Raw genomic sequence first — 20,924 nt, forward strand, 5'->3', positions numbered from 1 at the left:
CGCACAGTGCTGTCTCCACCACCTGATTTCCACCCACTGAATCTCCCTGCCGCCCAGCCCCCACCCCTCAGGCCAGGTCCCTAGATGGAGGGCTCTGTCCTGCACCTGCCCCCACCAACAGGTGTCTGACCTGGCCAGGTGGCACCCACCTGCTTTTCACATGCTAGTTCCCACCAAAGGAAGGACAAGCCCTGGGAATGACTCCTCGCCTGCCACCCTCCCTTCTGCCCTGGATCACGCCTAGTACACATCCCTACCTGCTTTTTCGTCCATGATCTGAAAGCACCATTGAGAATTTTAGCTCCTTGGACTAAATGAGGGGGCAGCTGCTTCCCAGACTTGTGAGAACCTGGGGGAAGACAGACGGGTTTGCTCAGAAGGGTGCCCACTCTCACCTGCTGCCTGCAGGTGACTCAAAGCCCCCGTGGTGGGGGACGCTCAGGGCCAGACCTTTCAGAGGCCTCTGCCCACTGCCACCTGCCCAACTGCCAACGGTTCCTCTTGGAACCTCGGGGATGCCCACCTACGATGCCCTGCGAGGGGCAGGATTGGCCTTCCCATTGTCTACACACCAGGCCCCTTATGCAGGTGGCCCAGCTCCTCCCTCCACCTGGTCCCCAGCCTGCATCAGTGAGGGGCCAGAGTCATGCCCCAAACCAAGCATCCCTAGATGCTTTCTGATTCCCACCCTCACACTGCCCCCTGCATAGCTGAAGGATGCTGGGCAGTGGGTCCAGTTCCCACTGGGGTGGCTCAGGGCAAGCACCACCGCAAACACACCCCTGGGAGCTGGAGCCAGCCCCAAACAAAACGGACAGGGCATTCCCCCTTCAGGCAGAGAGCTCAGCGTGGAGGCAGAGCAGCCCCGAGCTCCGACACCACCGGGTGACCATTTGTCTGGCCTGTGGCAAATCCCTGGGTCCTCTCAGCTCTGGGGCTGCTGAGCTGCCAGCCCCTTCACAGAGGAAGGCCTGAGGCAGAGAGGCAGGGGCAGCTCAGAGAGGCCCAGCTAGTCAGCGGTCACCCTGGTCAGGCTGTCCCAATGTCCCCAAGTGTGACTCCACCCACACGACCCCCATTCCGTCTCCCTGGCAAGAGGCCCCTAGGGCAGGGCACTTGCTCTGCCAGGGTGGAGCACAGGGCTTGAATTCAGAGAGCGATGGAAGAATTTCACTGAAACTTGGCCAGCCCAGGTTAAGAACCATTTTCAGCTTTCTCATCTCAAATTAGAGCCAAAGTGCAAAGGTGGTGGTCTCCACTCAGCTCTTATCGGAACACAAAACAGCAGCTTCCTGGAAGGGTGGGTGCTGCTGAAAAAGGAAGCTCTCCGTGAAAGTAAATGCTCCTCCTGGGTCCTTCACCCGGCTGCAGGAAGTCTGGAGACCTGAGCAGGGGTTGGCCACCAGGAGCCAAACGCTGATCCCGAAGGCATGGCCTGGCAGGGCCTAGGATGGAGGGCCATGCCCACAGAGGGCATGGACCCGGTGGAGCCCACCCCTTCTCACAGGCCTTCCACGGGGGACTCTGGCATGCACACCCACCCACCCACAGTACAGCAGGGATGCTGCAGGGGTCCCTGCAGGCCTCTCAATATCCCAACTGAGCCCTGTCAGTAACCACACAAGGCCACAGGAACCGAGCAGAACACACACCAGGTCTGGGAACATGCGGCCAGTGCTCTTTTTGCAACACCAGATGACCCTGCAGGCAGGAGTCCAGTCCAGCCCCACAGCACACAGACAGGAAAAGCAAGGCCCGTGAGCTAAGGAGACTTGCTCAGGGCCCATGAAGGCATCGCTCAGCCTGTTCCCCAGGGCCCAGCCGTCCTGCTGCATGATGGCAGAACTGTTACCACTCCCCGGCGTCCCTGAGCTCCGCACGCAAACGAACTGTCCAGAGCCGCAGGCTGAGACGCTGACCAGGGGACGTACTTTTGAACGCCTCCAGCAGGTGCTTCCCCATGTACCAGCAGGCAGTTTCGAAGTTGGGAAACTGAGTCAGGCTGCCCAGTTTCAACCTTCTTTCCACTTCGTATGCTCTGGAAGCCATAGCAAAGAACTATTCAGTGCATTAAGTCCTGAGCAGGCAATGATAAAGGAAGGTGAATCCACACTACGACCAGAGGCCACACCTAGGCCATGACCCCTCAGGCCTCCCTTCTGGGCACTACGTGGCAAGGTGGACCAGAGGACCACATCAGGATGAGCACTTTGCGTTAAGGGCAAGCCCCGTGGGCCGTGGCTTCTAGAGCTCTGGGTCAGTGCGCAAGGAGAAGGCAGCTCGGCCTTTCAGCTCACCCCAAACCCACTACAGTCCCGAGGCTGTCCAGCGACCAGGCACCTCAGGGGCCCTGGTAAGATCATGGCCCCCCTCCTCCTTCCCTCCCACCACCCAGAGGCCCAGCCAGGACTCAGGAGAGGTACCATCATACCGATGGTGGGGACCCCGCCCAGCAGATCCTGGGAGTCAGGTGTGGCCCTACCTCATCTGCATCTCCACGCTCAGGCTGTGCAGAAAATGTCCCGCGAAGGCCAGGCAGTCCACGGGTGTAAGTGTGGCATATATCCAGCCTGGGGAGACAGGGGTGGGGCTATCTCTTAACAGTGCTCTCGTGCCAGGCTCTTGGCAGCCACCGGGCCTGACTCCTGCCAGCCCTTCCTCTGTGCCCCCATCCACCCAGGCCCCCTGGAAGGTGCTCTGGCCCTGGCTTCCGTGTAATGAGTGGGTGAGCCCTCCCAGAAGGACAGACTGTGTCCGAGCTCACAGTCTATTCTATCCAGCCCTGTATGGTACAGACAGGGAAACTGAGGCCCAGGAGCCAAGGGGACTTGCTCAGACCCACCCCAGGGTCAGGCTGCCTGGCATCCCTCATCTCCACATACAGGGGTGGAAAGAGACAGGCAGAGTTGCCACACCCCCCGGGAGAGCTGGGTTTGTCCCTACAGACTTCGGGAAATAACTGTGATTATAGGAAACAGGGGTAGGGACTAGATCAGGAGGCACTCAGAGGCACATAAATCAGTGGAAATGTGAGGGCCTCCATATACGACAATTAGAAAATCTGAACACTGACTGGCTATTTGGTGATACTAAGGAACTGTTAACTGTTCCTTTTTAAAGTGTGATGACAGTATTGTAATTATGTTACCTTTAAAAGGAAACCTTACAGATACGGTGAAATATTTATGGGTGAAGCAACATGACATCTGTAAAGGGCATTTATCTGCTCATGTCATTTTTCCTCCTTCTGCATGTTTGAGATGTTGAGATCAGCGAACACCATCTCTGACAGTGTGGCTGCGCTCTCTGGGCTGGGCTCTTGGGGCCCCATGCAATCCCACGTGCCTGGCCTCTGTGAGCACAGCCAGGCTGGAAGCTGTAGGGCCTCATGGCCCCAAGGTGGCCCCAGAGGTGACCACAGAGCAGGACTGACCCCAAGGCAAGGCAGGGAACAGCCAGGGCATGACCTCCCCTGGCAGACGTCAGAGGTGGGAGACACAACATGAGGACAGGGCACTCACCCGAGGGGATGAAGAGCGTCTGGCCCTGCTTGAGGGTGCACTTGTAGCATTTGTCCACCTGGTCAGCAAAGAACATCTCACTGTGGTTTGAGGCCGACTGCCAGCGCTCATACAGGGAGATGTTGGCCGAAGCTGGCTTGATGAGATAGAAGATCTTCTCCCCCTGCCAACAAGAGGCCATTGGCGGAGCCTGTCATATGCTGGGGATGCTGGGGGTGGGCAGTGCCCATCATGTCCTGGGGATGCTGAGAGGGGATGGAGCCCACCGTGTCCTGGGGATGGGTCCTAGCTTCAACAGCATCCTGCCCAGGCCCATCATTCCTCCCCTGAAACACTGGGACCACATGTGCTTTGCAGTTCAGATGTCTGCGTGTTAGGAAGACTCTAGGCACTGGCGCCTCCGGCATGTTCAGGGCAACCCCTACCACTCCACACACCATATCTCTGCAGCGCTATGGATGGCTATCTACCAAGGGGAACAACGTTGTGACCTGCTGTCTGACAAGTTACAAGAAAGCTCTGCTCTTGAGAGTGGCTTGGGTCCCAGATGGAGATGGAAGGACGGCCCTGCTGCCAGCACCAGCACCAGTCCAGCCCTGCACTTGGACTAGGGAGATATAGACTAGAGAGGTCCTCACTCACGAGGCACACAGGCTGAGGGTGGGGATGAACGGGGGGCGGGGGCAGGACTTGCTCAGGGCCTCGAAGGGCTAGGATCAGAAGCTGAGCTGCCTACCCTAGCCTGGGCTCTAGCGGGTCTGGGGAGACCCGAGGCAAGGTGGTGAGCCCAAGGCTTAGGTTCTCCTTTTTTGTTGTTTTTCACATCTCCCTTTTCCCCTAGCTTCCCTACCTGTCCCCAGCCAGAAGTCCCCTAGCTCTCTCTGCCACTCAGATGCCACTGCAGCCTTGCTCCCCAGCCCCCAGCCCACCCCCTCATCCTCCCAGTGGGGCATGTTCCCTCATCCCTTCTGCCAGGAAGTCTTCCCAGCACAGCTCTCCCTTCCCTGGACATGAGCCCTTGGTCACCACTGCAGTGGGCCTCCTCCAATTGCTTCATGAGCCTCAATCTTTAGAAAAGGCAACACACATGTGCTGCTCTGGTCCTGAGGTGCTCCCCCCAACCCCCATGCCTCCCAAGGGCCCAACGTCTGTGTCCCTTCTGTGGAGAAACATCTTGTCCCTCATCCCACCTGATGCTGGCCACTGTTAGGGCCTGTGGGGACTACAAACAGTCCTGCAGGGGGACAGTGGCCTGGTCAAGAGCAGGTCTTGCCCCTGAGGCCCCCGTAGGGCCCACATGGGGAGCAGAGGCCAGCGCTCACCTTGAGCACGTGGTACCATGCAGAGGCACCCCCGGAGTCGATGTGAAAGTCAGTGTAGCTGTCCTTCACACAGATCAGGCAGTACTTGGTCACCTTGGGCTTGGCCAACAGTGCATCGTCAGGCCAGTAGTTTTCTACCCAGGACAGTTTCTTTACGATGTCAGGAGGCTCCACAAAGCTGGACATTCTGGGGGCACGGACAGGAACAGTCAGCAGTGATGGGACCCGTCAGCACAGTTGTTTTGCCCACTGGGCAGGATGGGCAAGGTGCTCTGAGATGTGTGTCCCATGCCTATTTCTCCACCTCGGGCTACATGGCATTGCTCCCATTCTACAGATGAGCAAACTGAGGTTCACAGAGGGCAGAATGAGCCCAGCTGCTGGGTGTGGCTGCGGCAGGCACCCAACACTGAGCTCTCACCCAAGGACAGGCGTGGAGAAGGCCTGAGAACTATCTACCCCAGAAACAACTTCCTTCCTGGAGAACTGGAAAGAGACTTGTCAGGTGGGCTCATTCTAGTGTCGCTGGGCACGATGGAGCCCTGAGAGTAAATATCATTGCTCATGCACAGCCCAGGCACTTCCTGTCAACGCCTAAGGAAAAGCCACTTCTCTCCAGAGCAGACAACAGGGGTGCCTGCAACTCCTTGCCACGCTGGGCCATGTCAGACCAGATAACTGATCTCCAGGGAAGATGAGAAAAGGCAAAGGCAGACTTTGATTCTATTAAATGTCACTGTCCTGGAGAGAATGCACAATACTGCACCAAAAACATCCAGCTCAGCAGCACCTGTGCAATGACACTTCAGCCAAGCTGAGAACCGGGTCTCAGTGTTCTTGCTGCCTTGGCCACATCTCTGCCTTCAAGGCCATGCCTGCTCGGACAAGACGTTCGCAAATCATAAGCCAGGCCACCCTGACCTCAACAGCCTCACTCACAGGCTTAAATCTCCAGCATGTTCCAAACTGCTATCCCTCTCCATCCCTCCACCCTGGCCCCACTCACCTTGTGTCAGAGAACTCAAGGTTGGTGAGGTTAAGGACCCGCTTGCGGTTGGTGCTGTAGTAATAGTCCACAAACTCCTTCAGTTTCATCTTGCAGTCCTTCTGCTTGGTGACGTCTGTCACGTCCACACTCCGCTCTGGGCCTGGGGAGGCAGCAGGGGAGGGTGAGCACACCCAGGGAAGATGGTGTGGCCTTCTGTGAGGTCGGGGTCCAGGATGTGCAGAGGAAATGCTCACTCATCCTCAGAAGACAACTCAGAGAGGGCTGAATGCTGAGGCTCTAGGCTCTAACGTCTGACCCTCCCCCCACCTGCCCTGTCTGCTCCTTCCCTTGGGTGGCCATGAAGACCCCCTGGTACAGTGGGGTGGCACAGTAATGAGCCTCAGCTAAGGTGGCCAGACAAGCAAGTAAAAATATAGGACGCCAGGTAAAAACTTACACTTCAGATAAACAATGAAGATGTGTTTTTAGTGCAAATATGTCCCAAATAATGCATGGACATACTTATACATAAAAAATTTTTTAAATCAAAAAAATTCTTGCATTTCTAGGACACCAACTCATTATTCTGAAAATTGAAAATAAAAGGAAAAACATTTATCCTACATTTTCTATACTTGATGGGAAAAGTTCAGGGTAAAAACTGTTGATGACAGAAATAGAGTTTTGGATAACCAAGTAACTAATAAGGGAAAGTTCTTTACAGAAGACTCACAATAGACAGAGAGAGAAGGACAGAATTAGCAAACTCTTCCTTTGCAACAGTCCTCACTGGCTGCTCAGACAGAGAGCTGAAAGGCTGATAGAGCATTCTGTGAACAGATGAGACTGCACTGCCTTGACCACTGAAAAGAAGTGGGTGGCAGCACCCCTACCCCAAGAAGGAGTCCTGCCAACAACTTGAACACAAATCTAAGCAACCTCTAACCACCCGTTACAGGAACTATTAGGGTCAGAAGAACACGTTAGATGACACCACAGGGACTCTGTCAGCCAAATCCCTAACGTAAGATCTTCCCAAATCGCAAATATGAAAGATTCTCCAGAGAGATTGGTTCAAGGTAGCGGAGTAGAAGGACATGCGCTTACTCCCTCTTGCAAGGGCACCGGAATCACAACTAACTGCTGAATAACCATCGACAGGAAGCCACTGGAACTCACCAAAAAAGATACCCCACATCCAAAGACAAAGGAGAAGCCACAATGAGATGGTAGGAGGGATGCTATCACAATAAAATCAAATCCCATAACTGCTGGGAGGGAGACTCACAAACCGGAGAACACTTATACCACAGAAGTCCACGCACTGAAGTGAAGGTTCTGAGCCCCACGTCAGGCTTTCGAACCTGGGGGTCCGGCAACAGGAGGAGGAATTCCTAGAGAATCTTTGAAGGCTACCAGGATTTGACTTTGAAGGCTACCAGGATTTGACTGCAGGACTTCAACAGGACTGGGGGAAACAGAGACTCCACTCTTGGAGGGTGCACACAAAGTACGGTGTGCATCGGGACCCAGGGGAAGGAGCAGTGACCCCACTGGAGACTGAACCAGACCTACCTGCTAGTGTTGGAGGGTCTCCTGCAGAGGCGGGGAGTGGATGTGGCTCACCATGAGGACAAGGACACTGGCAGCAGGAGTTCTGGGAAGTACTCCTTGGTGTGAGCCCTCCCAGAGTCTGCCAATAGCCCCACCAAAGAGTCGGGTAGGCTCCAGTGTTGGGTCCCTTCAGGCCAAACAACCAACAGGGAGGGAACCCAGACCCACCCATCAGAAGACAAGTGGATTAAAGTTTTACTGAGCTCTGCCCACCAGAGCAACACCCAGCTCTACCCAACACCAGTCCCTCCCATCAAGAAACTTGCACAAGCCTCTTAGACAGACTCATCCACCAGAGGGCAGACAGCAGAAGCAACAAGAACTACAATCCTGCAGCCTGTGGAACAAAAACCACAGTCACAGAAAGATAGACAAGATGAAAAGGCAGAGGGCAATGTACCAGATGAAGAAACAAGATAAAACCCCAGAAAACCAACTAAATGAAGTGGAGATAGGCAACCTTCCAGAAAAAGAATTCAGAATAATGATAGTGAAGATGATCCAGGACCTTGGAAAAAGAAAGGAGGCAAAGATTGAGAAGATGTAAGAAATGTTTAACAAAGACCTAGAAGAATTAAAGAACAAACAAACAGAGATGAACAATATAATAACTGAATGAAAAATATACTAGAAGGAATCAATAGCAGAACAACTGAGGCAGAAGAACAGATAAGTGACCTGGAAGACAGAATGGTGGAATTCACTGCCATGGAACAAAATAAAGAAAAAAGAATGAAAAGAAATGAAGACAGCCTAACAGACCTCTGGGACAACATTAAACTCAACAACATTCGCATTATAGCGGTCCCAGAAGGGGAAGAGAAGGAGAAAGGACCTGAGAAAATGTTTGAAGCGATTATAGTCGAAAACTTCCCTAACATGGGAAAGGAAATAGCCACTCAAGTCCAGGAAGCACAGAGAGTCCCAGGCAGGATAAACCCAAAGAGAAACACGCCGAGACACACAGTAATCATATTGACAAAAAATAAAGAAAAAGAAAAATTTTTGAAAGCAACAAGGGAAAAATGACAAATAACATACAAGGGAACTCCCATAAGTTTAACGGCTGATTTCTCAGCAGAAACTCTACAAGCCAGAAGAGAGTGGCAGGACATATTTAAAGTGATGAAAGGGAAGAACTTACAACCAAGATTACTCTACCCAGCAAGTATCTCATTCAGATTTGACGGAGAAATCAAAAGCTTTACAGACAAGCAAAAGCTAAGAGAATTCAGCACCACCAAACCAGCTCTACAACAAATGCTAAAGGAACTTTTCTAAGTGGGAAACACAAAAGAAGAAAAGGACCTACAAAAACAAACCCATAACAATTAAGAAAATGGTAATAGGAACATACATACTGATAATTACCTTAAACGTGAATGGATTAAATGCTCCAACCAAAAGACAGAGGCATGCTGAATGGATACAAAAACAAGACCCATATATATGCTGTCTACAAGAGACACACTTCAGACCTAGGGATACATACAGACTGAAAGTGAGGGGATGGAAAAAGATATTCCATGCAAATGGAAATCAAAAGAAAGCTGGAGTAGCAATACTCCTGTCAGATAAAATGGACTTTAAAATAAAGACTGTTACAAGAGACAAAGAAAGACACTACATAATGATCAAGGGATCAATCCAAGAAGAAGATATAACAATTGTAAATATATATGCACCCAACACAGAAGCACCTCAATACATAAAGCAACTGCTAACAGCTATAAAAGAGGAAATCGACAGTAACACAATAATAGTGGGGGATTTTAACACCTCACTCCACCTCACCAATGGACAGATCATCCAAACAGAAAATTAATAAGGAAACACAAGCTTTAAATGACACAATAGACCAGACAGATTTAATTGATATTTATACGACATTCCATCTGAAAACAGCAAATTACACTTTCTTCTCAAGTGCACATGGAACATTCTCCAGGATAGATCACATCTTGGGTCACAAATCAAGGCTCAGTAAATTTAAGAAAATTGAAATCATATCCAGCATCTTTTCTGACCACAACACTATGAGATTAGAAATCAAATACAGGGAAAAAAAAGTAAAAAACACAAACACGTGGAGGCTAAACAATACGTTACTAAATAACCAAGAGATCACTGAAGAAATCAAAGAGGAAATCAAAAAATACCTCAAAACAAATGACAATGAAAACACGATGATCCAAAACGTATGGGATGCAGCAAAAGCAGTTCTAAGAGGGAAGTTTATAGCTATACAAGCCTACCTCAAGAAACAAGGAAAATCTCAAATAAACAATCTAACCTTACACCTAAAGGAACCAGAGAAAGAACAAACAAAACCCAAAGTTAGTAGAAGGAAAGAAATCATAAAGATCAGAGCAGAAATAAATGAAATAGAAACAAAGAAAACAATAGAAAAGATAAATAAAACTAAAAGCTCGTTCTTTGCAAAGGTAGACATAATTGATAAACCATTAGCCAGACTCATCAAGAAAAAGAGGGAGAGGACTCAAATCAATAAAATTAGAAATGAAAAAGGAGAAGTTACAACAGACACTGCAGAAATACAAAGCATCCTAAGAGACTACTACAAGCTACTCTATGCCAATAAAATGGACAACCTGGAAGAAATGGACAAATTGTTAGAAAGGTAAAACCTTCCAAGACTGAACCAGGAAGAAATAGAAAATATGAATAGACCAATCACAACTAATGAAATTGAAACTGTGATTAAAAATCTTCCAACAAACAAAAGTCCAGGACCAGATGGCTTCACAGGTGAATTCTATCAAACATTTAGAGAAGAGCTAACACCCATCCTTCTCCAACTCTTCCAAAAAATTGCAGAGGAAGGAACACTCCCAAACTCACTGTATGAGGCCACCATCACCCTGATACCAAAACCAGACTAAGATACTACAAAAAAAAGAAAATTACAGACCAATATCACTGATGAATATAGATACAAAAATCCTCAACAAAATACCAGCAAACAGAATCCAACAACACATTAAAAGGATCATACACCATGATCAAGTGGGGTTTATCCCAGGGATGCGAGGATTCTTCAATATATGCAAATCAATCAATGTGATACACCATATTAACAAACTGAAGAACAAAAACCATATGATCATCTCAATAGATGCAGAAAAAGCTTTTGACAAAATTCAATACCCATTTATGATAAAAATTCTCCAGAAAGTGGGCACAGAGGGAACCTACCTCAACTTAATAAACGCCATATACAACAAACCCAGAGCAAACATCATTCTCAATGGTGAAAAACTGAAAGCATTTCCTCTAAGATCAGAACAAGACAAGGATGTCCATTCTCACCACTATTATTCAACATAGTTTTGGAAGTCCTAGCCACGGCAATCAAAGAAAAAGAAATAAAAGGAATACAAATTGGAAAAGAAGAAGTAAAACTGTCACTGTTTGCAGATGACATGATACTGTACATAGAGAATCCTAAAGATGCCACCAGAAAACTACTAGAGTTAATCAATGAATTTGGTAAAGTAGCAGGATACAAAATTAATGCACAGAAATCGCTCACATTCCTATACACTAATGATGAAAAATCTGAAAGAGAAATTAAGGAAACACTCCCATTTACCACTGCAACTAAAAGAATAAAATACCTAGGAATAAACCTACCTAAGGAGACAAAAGACCTGTATGCAGAAAACTATAAGACACTGATGAAAGAAATTAAAGATGATACAAACAGATGGAGAGATATACCATGTTCTTGGATTGGAAGAATCAATATTGTGAAAATGACTATACTGCCCAAAGCAGTCTACAGCTTCAGTGCAATCCCTATCAAATTACCAATGGCATTTTTTGCAGAACTTGAACAAAAAATCTTAAAATTTGTACAGAGACACAAAAGACCCTGAATAGCCAAAGCAGTCTTGAGGGGAAAAAACGGAGCTGGAGGATTCAGACTCCCTGACTTCAGATTATCTTACAAAGCTACAGTAATCAAGACAATATAGTACTGGCACAAAAACAGAAATATAGATCAATGGAATAGGATAGAAAGCCCAGAGATAAACCCATGCACCTATGGTCAACTAATCTATGACAAAGGAGGCAAGGATATAAAATGGAGAAAAGACAGTCTCTTCAATAAGTGGTGCCGGGAAAACCGGACAGCTACATGTAAAAGAATGAAATTAGAACACTCCCTAACACCATACACAAAAATAAACTCAAAATGCATTAGAGACCTAAATGTAAGACTGGACACTATAAAACCCTTAGAGGAAAACATAGGAAGAACACTCTTTGACAAAAATTACAGCAAGATCATTTTTGACCCACCTCCTAGAGTGATGGAAATAAAAACAAAAATAAACAAATGGGACCTAATTAAACTTAAAAGCTTTTGCAAAGCAAAGGAAACTACAAACAAGATGAAAAGACAAACCTCAGAATGGGAGAAAATATTTGCAAACGAATCAATGGACAAAGGATTAATCTCCAAAATATATAAACAGCTCATGCAGCTCAATATTAAAAAAACAAACAACCCAAACCAAAAATGGACAGATGACCTAAGTAGACATTTCTCCAAAGAAGACATACAGATGGCCAAGAAGCACGTGAAAAGATGCTCAACATCACTAATTATTAGAGAAATGCAAATCAAAACTACAATGAGGTATCATCTCACACCAGTTAGAATGGGCATCATCAGAAAATCTACAAACAAAAAATGCTGGAGAGAGTATGGAGAAAAGGGAACCCTCTTGCACTGCTGGTTGGAGTGTAAATTGATACAGCCACTATGGAGAACAGTATGGAGGTACCTTAAGAAACTAAAAATAGAATTACCATATGAACCAGCAATCCCACTACTTGGCATACGCCCAGAGAAAACCATAATTCAAAAAGACACATGCACCCCAATGTTCACTGCAGCACTATTTACAATAGTCAGGTCATGGAAGCAACCTAAATGCCCATTGACATATGAATGGATAAGGAAGATGTTGTACATATAAACAATGGAATATTACTCAGCCATAAAAAGGAACGAAATTGGGTCATTTGTAGAGACGTGGATGGATCTAGAGACTGTCATACAGAGTGAAGTAAGTCAGAAAGAGAAAAACAAATATTGTATATTAATGCATATATGTGGAACCTAGAAAAATGGTATAGATGAACTGGTTTGCAGGGCAGAAATGGAGACGCAGATGTAGAGAACAAACATATGGACACCAAGGGGGGAAAGTTGCAGGGCGTTGGGGTGTGTGGTGGTATGAATTGGGAGATTGGGATTGACATATATACACTAATATGTATTAAATAGATAACTAGTAAGAACCTGCTGTATAAAAAAATAAATAAAATAAAATTCAAAAAAGAAAAAAAAAGCAAGATTCTCCAGGACTAACAACCCCATTTCTCCAACAAACCAAGGGAATGGAAAGGGGATGGGGGCTGTTACAGAAGAGACTGAAGGGACATCAAACCCAAATGTAGTGTGTGGTCTTGTTTAGATTCAGAGTCAAACATCCAAATATAAAAAGGTGTTCTTGAGGCAACTGGGGAGAATTTAGGTGGCCTTAGGTGATTTTAAGGAATTATTGTTAGTGTCGTAAAGTGCAAGATGGAACTGTGATTATATACTTATTTAAACTGTCTGTTAGCGCTGTGTACTGGAGTTTTCATGGGCGAAATGATGTATGTACCAGAGACTTGCCTTCAAATACTTGGGGGAGGGGGGAGTTGGGGAGACAGGAACACAGCCAAAAGCTGATGGGTTTTGTGACCAGTACTGGGTACATGAGGGTTCACTGCTTATTTCTCTCATTTTGTGTGTGTATGAAAAGTTGCATAATAAAAAAATTAAGAGGTGAAAGAAAGACATTTACAATGGAAACCTCTGGACCGTCTCCTCCCCTATTCAGTAAGCTGCTTCCCACTCCTGTAAGCACAACTGGTTGGGGGGTTGGGGGGAGGCAGGAACTGCGGCAGACCTGGCCCTGCCCTTTGCAGCTGGCTGAGCCTGGGGCCTGGATGACAGAGTTGTGAGCAGGACAACACTAGCTCCTATGCAGAAACAGCTTAGAAAAATGCCTGGCACCTGGTAGACACTCACTAGTTATTAACTGTTATTACAGGTGCTACAACATGGCAGAGACAGTCCTGGACTGTGGTCATTCCCAGACTGAAAACATGAGTCCCTTCTTCCTCCCTGCCACAAGCCAGCCAGGCTTGGGGCCTCCCCTGGTGGGCTTCGGCTCCAGAGAAGGCGTGTTTCCCACCCCGCCCCCTGTTCTCTGGAATGCCACTGGCTTCCTGTGTGGCTTGTACAGACGATCTCATTTAATCCTCACACCCATCTGCCCCCTGCCCCCCATTCATAAGCCTTAGAGATGCAGAGGGTCAAGAGCTCAGTGATGGAACAACTCGTCTGAGGGTTTCAGCACCTGTGCCCTCTCCTGCCCAGTGTGTGGCCAGAGCTGGCCTGGGCATTTGCCTTTTCAGGGTCTTTCCTCTCCCCTCTCCTCACTGGCCACCCAGGCATCCCTGTGAACACCCCAATCCCCAGCAACCATGAGGGCCTCAGAGCCACGGCTGTGAGGCCACCAGCCCTGCCAAGGTCACTGCAAGCACGTGCTAGCCTCTCTGTGCCAGATGATGTCCCAGCACATACAAGCACTTCATCCACCCAGAGGTGTCCTGACCGAGGGTGTCCACAGCACTGGGAGCTGCCAGGGAACACAAGACAGGGCGCCAATAGCACCAGCTAGAACCCAAAGGGATCCAGAAGAGGAGGTAGTCCTGGGGCCATGGGACGGCGTGTCCAGGGCAGACAAGGGAGGTCAGCCCCCAGGTTGGCCCCAGCAGAGGCTGAGGAGGACATGGCACGAACATCAGGAACTGTGGACAACACAGCTGGGGCCCTCCCAGGCATGACTATCATTAGCGCCCAACAGTACTATAGCTGGCAGAACCCAGGGGTCCCCACGAAGCCCCCATTTTGTGGGCAGAGTAACTGAGAAGGGAAGGGGCCTGGGTCCCACATCATTTGCTGGGGCATGGGGTCTCATTCTAAGAAGAGCACCCAGAACGGAACAAGGAGACCCAGAGTCACACTGGCTCACATGGCTCTGAGACACAGTCAGGGCCTAGGCAGCGTATACAGGGACTCCTGGCTCAGGGAGCCCATAACTCACTTGCAGGAGAGGGCACTTACCCACGTAGTTCTCGACGTCGCTGACATAGAAGGTGGGGGCTGGGACCGCCAGGCCCAGCCCATCTTTCTTGGGGACAAGGATGGGCTCGGTGAAGCCATGCTCTTCCATGTAGCCCAGTGTGAGCTGGTTGCCCGTCACGCGGGCCACCACGTCTTCCGCGCTGCAGGGAAATACAAGTCAGGGGTCACATCAAGCCCAGGTCCCAGCCTCCATGATAGGCCTGGACAGGGCCTCAGGGCTGCAGACACGGAGCCTGAGCTCCAGGCACACACCACCCATGCCCCAGAAGGAGGACCTGTCATGGTGCCACACTCAGTGGTCACAGGGCAGCCACAAGGTAGACATGACAGGGTCCCACACACTCATCACAGACAGGAACCTTGAGGTCCAGGAGGTCTGGGCACCTGTCCAGGGCCGTGGTGAGTAGAGAATGGGGACACACTGCACCCATCCCTCTTACTATGGCAGAGGGAGCCTCCAGACATGTGAGCGAGATCCCTCCCCCACCTCCCTTGCTCTCCACTCACCCTCCACTCGATAATATTCCTCTCAAGTGCTCAGAGATCAGACCCCTGCATGGGGGTAGGTCTAAGGACACAGCAGATGGAGATAAACCCCTTTACAGAGAGAACCTACCCCCTGGACAAGCCAAACACAGGACCCAGGGCTAGGCTGGGATGCTGTGGTCAGCAGCTCTCCTGCCTCCCTGTGTGTCGGATGCTGCCCTGGGCGTCAGAGACCTGTGGGGCCCAGTTGGAAAGACCCCTGTGTGGTGACGCTGAAGAGGGGCTTTCATCAGATGAGCATGCAAGGCCATTAACCCACAGCTGAGAGCAGTGCTGTGGTGGAGACAGCAGGAAGCAGTGTCAGACTGGGCCTGTCGAAGCCTGGGGGAGCAGGAGTGAGAGGGGCAGGGCTCTGAGTAGAAGGAATGTACCAGCAAAGGCCTTGGAGGGAGGAGGATGTGGCAAGTGTGAGGAATAAGAAGGACCTGGGGGGCTGGGGGCGGGGGGGGGGGCAAGCACCCAAGTCGGTGAGGTGGTGGGCCAGGCCACCTCATGCCAAGAGTACTGGGGAGCCACTGGACAACTTGAGAAGGGCAGTGACGGTCAGAGATTCATCTGGCTGCTGTGCGGATGTACAGTGGATAGCAGCAGGACCAGGGTGGGGCAGGGCAACCACGGAGGAGGAGGCTCAGCATGCAGTGCCTGGACCAGAAGGTGACAGTGAGAGGGAGGTGGTGGACTCAGGAGATCAGATGGGGGTGGGAGAACAGGGGGAGGCAAAGGTGAATGGCCAAGGGACTGGCCTGAGTAACCAAGGGACCAGGGCCACTGACTGAGGCCTGGAGGTGGGGCAGGAATGGGGGTGGGGGCAGATCCAGAGCTGAGTTGGAACACACTTGTTGGGATTGGCCAGTGGATGCACCAGTTGGACAGACAGGTCAAGAGCTCAGAAGGACTAGTGGCTGCAGAAAGAAGTTGAGGAGCTGCTGGCCAAGGGACAATCTATGAGGCCAGGGAAAAAGATGGTGGGGATCGAGCAGAGTTCCCAGAATCCCTCAGGGAGAGTCGTCAGCAGGGAAGGAGGCCGGGCAGGGAAGGACAGCCAGCAGAGCATGGTGGCATGGTCTCTACAGAGGACAGGACTCAAGGAGAGGGGACTGCACCACTGCTACATGTTGACAAGGGTCAGTTAAGGTGAGGACTGAAGAGTGATCCTGGGGTTTGATACCATGGTGACAGAGTGTTAGGGATAAATCAGAAGGAGTGAGTGGAGGGTGAGGAAGAAGAAGTAGTGTGGTGGGCAACTGCTGTGAGAAGCTCTGGGAGTACTGGGACAGCACAGAGTCAGCTGTGGAAGCTACAAGCCAGAGGTAGAAGGTCGCCCTTGATAAACTGGAATCCCAAGCTCTTGTCTCACTAGTGAGAGTTCCAAATTCACACCCATGGATTGGGTCTGGAACTGTGAAACCCATGAGGACCCAGCAAGAGGCAAACACGAGGGCTTCCCTGGTGGCGCAGTGGTTGAGAGTCCGCCTGCCGATGCAGGGGACACAGGTTCGCGCCCCAGTCCAGGAAGATCCCACATGCCGTGGAGCGGCTGGGCCCGTGAGCCATGGCCGCTGAGCCTGCGCGTCCGGAGCCTGTGCTCCGCAGCGGGAGAGGCCACAGCGGTAAGAGGCCCGCATACAGCAAAAAAAAAAAAAAAGAGGCAAACACGAAACCATCCTGTAGGGACACCTCAGAGCCCAGGGCAGACTGGCTGCCATGGGAATGATGCCCTCTTAAGATCACACCTCACAGAAGGAGGTGAACCCCCAGGAGGGAGAGCCAGCAGCCTCATCTGCCCAGAAGAGTAGATCCCAAGAACTGAGGATAATAGGATAATTGAAAAGGCCATTTTAAGACAAGTACATTAAACACATCCAAAGGGATAATGAGAGGATAAGGCAAAGAACAGAGAAGGAGGAAAAGAACAGGCAACACTAAAAAGGAATAGAAATTGTAGAAAAAAAAATATGATGATTGAAATTTTTTAAAACTCAGTAGATACATTAAATGGTAGCTGGCTGAAAAAAAACAGTGAATTTGACGAAAAGATCTGAAAAATAAGACAGAATGGGGAAGAAGTGTTATTAAAAGAGAAAACAGGACATTTTTCAGAATTGCGATAAAATATGACACCTCAAATTAAAGGCACTTACTGAGTCCTGAACAGGATAAATAAAAACAAATGCACATTAGAAGCACTGCAGTATACCTATAGTATATTAAAAATGAGAAAACAATCTCAAAAGTTTTCAGAGAAATAAACAGATTATTTACCAAAAATGAAAATGAAACAAAACAAAAACTCCAGTGGCTAGACTGATATCAGTAACAATAAATGTCAAAAGACAACAAAATAGTATTTCCAAAAAGTTCAAGGAAAATAACTTTTACTCTAGAATTTTAGATCCATTTTAGAAAATAGAATCATGCAAGAATAAAGACAAAATATTTTCAGACACAGAGAATATTTTTATAGGCCTTTTCTGAAAGAACTACTAACGGATAAAATTCAACAAGGAAGAAACCAAATCTAGAAGGAAGGAGTGGGATTCAAGAAATAATGGAAAACTGATCTACAGATTCCACACAATCCCTGTCAAAATACCAGCTGACTACTTTGCAGAAACTGACATGCTGAACTTGGAATGCTGAATGAAATACAAGGCACCCAGATAACCAAAACAGTCTTTAAAATGAAGAAAGTTGGAGGGCACTTCCCAATTTCAAACTTCACTACAAAGCTACAGTAATCAAGATTGTGTGGTACTGGCATAATATGAGACATAAGGATCAATGGAACAGAACTGAGGGTCCAGAAATAAACCCAAACATCTATGGTCAATTGTTTTTCATCAAGGGTACCAAGATAATTCAACGGCGAAAGAATAGGCATTTCAATAAATGGTGCATGGGAGAACTGGATACCCACATGCAACGGAATGAAGTTGGACCTTTACCTCACACCATATACAAAAATTAACTCAAAATGAGTTAAAGACATAAATATAAGAGCTAAAACTATAAAACTTTTAGAAGAAAACATAGGCATAAATCATCATGACCTTGAATTTGGCAATGGTTTGTTTTTGTCTAAAACAAAAGCACAAGCAACAACAGAAAAAATAAATAAATTAGACTTAATCAAAATTTAAAACTTTTGTGCTTCAAAAGACACCAAGAAAGTGAAAAGACAACCCACAAAAGTGGAGAAAGTATTTGCACATCATATATCTGGTAAGGGACTTGTATCTAAAATACATAAAGGACTCTTACAATTCAATAATAAAAAGACAAAAAAAAAACTTTTAATGGGCAAACGACAAATGGCCAACAAGAACATGAAAAGATGCTCAACATCACTAGTCATCAGGGAAATGCAAATTAAAACCACAGTGAGAGACCACTTCACAACTACAGGATAGGTAGAATCAAGAAGTCAGATAAGGGACTTCCCTGGTGGTCCACCAGTAAAGAATCCGCCTTCCAACTCAGGGGGCGCGGGGTTTGATCCCTGGTCAGAGAGCTAAGATCCCACATGCTGCGGAGCAACTAAGCTGGCTCACCACAACTACTGAGCTCGCACGCCTCAACGAGAGAGAGAAAACCCACATGCCACAACTAGAGAAAAGCCCGCTAGAGAGAAGCCCACATGCCACAACTAGAAAGAAGCCCGTGCTTCTCAACGAAAGATCCTACATGCCTCAACAAAGATCCTGCATGCCTCAACAAAGATCCCACGTGCCGCAACTAAGACCCAACGCAGCCAAAAAAAAAAAAGTCAGATAATAACAAGTTCTGGTGAATTGAAACCTTCAGACGCTGCTGGTGGGAATGGAAAGTGATACAACCATTTTAGAAAACAGTCTGGCAGTTCCTCAAACAATTAAATATTGAGTTACTCCTAAAAAAAATGAAAATATATGTCCAAACAAAATATTTTACAAGAACATTTATAGTAGAATTCTTCACAGTAGCCCAAAATCAGAAATAACCCAAATGTCCATCAGCTGATGAATGGATAAACAAAATGTGGTCTATACATACAACGGAATATTATTCGGCCATAAAAAAGGAATGGAGCACTGACACTTGCTACACCCTGGATGAACCTTGAAGACATTATGCTAAGTGAAATAAGCCAGTCACAAAGGCCACATATTATACGATTTCATTTTGATGAAATGTTCAGAATAGGCAAAGCTACAGTGACAGAAAGCAGATTAGTGATAGGACTTTGGGGAGAAGTGGGGAGGAATGAGGATGATAAAGCTACAGGTTTTTTTTTGAGGTGATGGAAACATTCTAAAACTGACTGGTGGTGGTTCAGAGCTGTGAATACACTGTACTGTACTCTTTAAATGGATGGATTGTATGGTGTATGAACTATATCTCAATAAAGGTGGAAAAAAAGAAAATAAAAAAGAAGCCAGAGAGGAAAAATACCTTACCCACTGAGCAGCAAGGCTAAGAGTTACACTGAATTTCTCACCAGAAACCATGCACTCAAGTCGAGCATGGGATGAGACATTTAAAGTGTTAAAAGAAAAAACCCACCAACTTAGAATTCTGTGTCCATCAAATTATCCTTCAAAAGTGAAGAAGAAGTAAAGACTTTGTAAAGACTTTGTCAGACAAACAGAAACTGTCTTCCAGCTGTGAAGGGACAAGGGTGTTCCAGAGCAGCTGTCTGTACAACCTCACGTCCATGCAGTCACGGTGCCCCCCTCACCAGAAACCATTTCCTGTGGCCCTGATCCTGCTCTCTGCCCTCGGTCCTCATATAGGACAAGGCTGCGCAGGGGGAGGGTGTGCTCTAAGAAGACCTAGGGACACCCCACCAGGCCATGGACACAGAGGAAAGCCCACAGCCATTTGACACCAGGACCTGCCACCTCCAGAGGATGGTCTCAGGCTGGACGCCAGCCCCCACTCCTGGTCCATAAAATGGGGACGGTAGCCTCTCTCTCAGGAAGGTTCCATGGGAAGGCCCATACCAGGTGGGGGAGGTAGGTCCCTTCCCTCCCGGGCTGTGAAGAGGGTCCCCATAAACTGTCCTCGGAGGTGCTGAGAAGGGAGAGATCAGCCCCCATGCCGGGAGCACCTGGAATTTCGGGGACTGTGCTGCTCCCCCAGAGGGAAACCCATGGCCCTGGAGCCCTAGTGGTGGGGTACGTATCCAGACCTCGGAGGGAGCAGGCAGTCTGGAGAGGAAAAGGCTGCCACCTGCTCACCTGGGAAAGGTCCGACTCCGCAACTCCTTGATGAAGAGCTGGCTGCCATTCTGCACGGGCTTCACTTCGGGAGTCTGCCCCGGGCCATGTTTGTGCCAGGTTCGCTTCTTTTTCACTGTGGGGGAACAAGAGGCAGGTCATCACCCACAGCCCCCTCCCCTTGCCTCCAGGGACCCGGCCGGGAGGGCAGCCACCGTGAATGCCGCAAGACTCAGACCCCTCAGAGGCAAAGAACTTGGGGTTCCCTGTCCCTGGCCCACCCCGCCTCCCCTGCCTCTCAGGACCCCAAGTTGTCACATGGTCAGGAGCCCCCACCCTCCACATCCTTGAGTCACAGCCCCCACCTCACCTCCCGACCTGCCAGCTCAGACGATGCACCCGAAAGCTGGGGCCTTCCTGGGACCCCATGTCACTCAGCACTCAGTCTGCTGAGAACTCGTCAGAGGCACCTCCTGAGAAGGTCCCACTAAGGCTCACTAT

The 20,924-nt window shown here is 48.6% G+C and overlaps 1 protein-coding gene across 3 annotated transcripts in view; it reads right to left on the reverse strand.

Moving 5' to 3' along the window:
- PHF2 (PHD finger protein 2) overlaps window positions 1-20,924 on the reverse strand; it is a 94,554-nt gene that overhangs the window by 17,949 nt on the left and 55,681 nt on the right. For all 3 annotated transcript variants that reach the window (XM_067744890.1, XM_067744891.1, XM_067744889.1), the window contains exons 3-10: window positions 20,445-20,559; window positions 14,659-14,819; window positions 5,850-5,991; window positions 4,844-5,030; window positions 3,522-3,684; window positions 2,483-2,570; window positions 1,932-2,038; window positions 258-349 (exon numbers count right to left, since the gene is read on the reverse strand). In XM_067744890.1, coding sequence (XP_067600991.1) covers window positions 258-349; window positions 1,932-2,038; window positions 2,483-2,570; window positions 3,522-3,684; window positions 4,844-5,030; window positions 5,850-5,991; window positions 14,659-14,819; window positions 20,445-20,559 — 1,055 coding nt within the window. The remainder of the gene's footprint in view (window positions 1-257; window positions 350-1,931; window positions 2,039-2,482; window positions 2,571-3,521; window positions 3,685-4,843; window positions 5,031-5,849; window positions 5,992-14,658; window positions 14,820-20,444; window positions 20,560-20,924) is intronic.

Source organism: Pseudorca crassidens, chromosome 7, assembly GCF_039906515.1.
Source record: "Pseudorca crassidens isolate mPseCra1 chromosome 7, mPseCra1.hap1, whole genome shotgun sequence".
NCBI classification, from domain to species: domain Eukaryota; kingdom Metazoa; phylum Chordata; class Mammalia; order Artiodactyla; family Delphinidae; genus Pseudorca; species Pseudorca crassidens.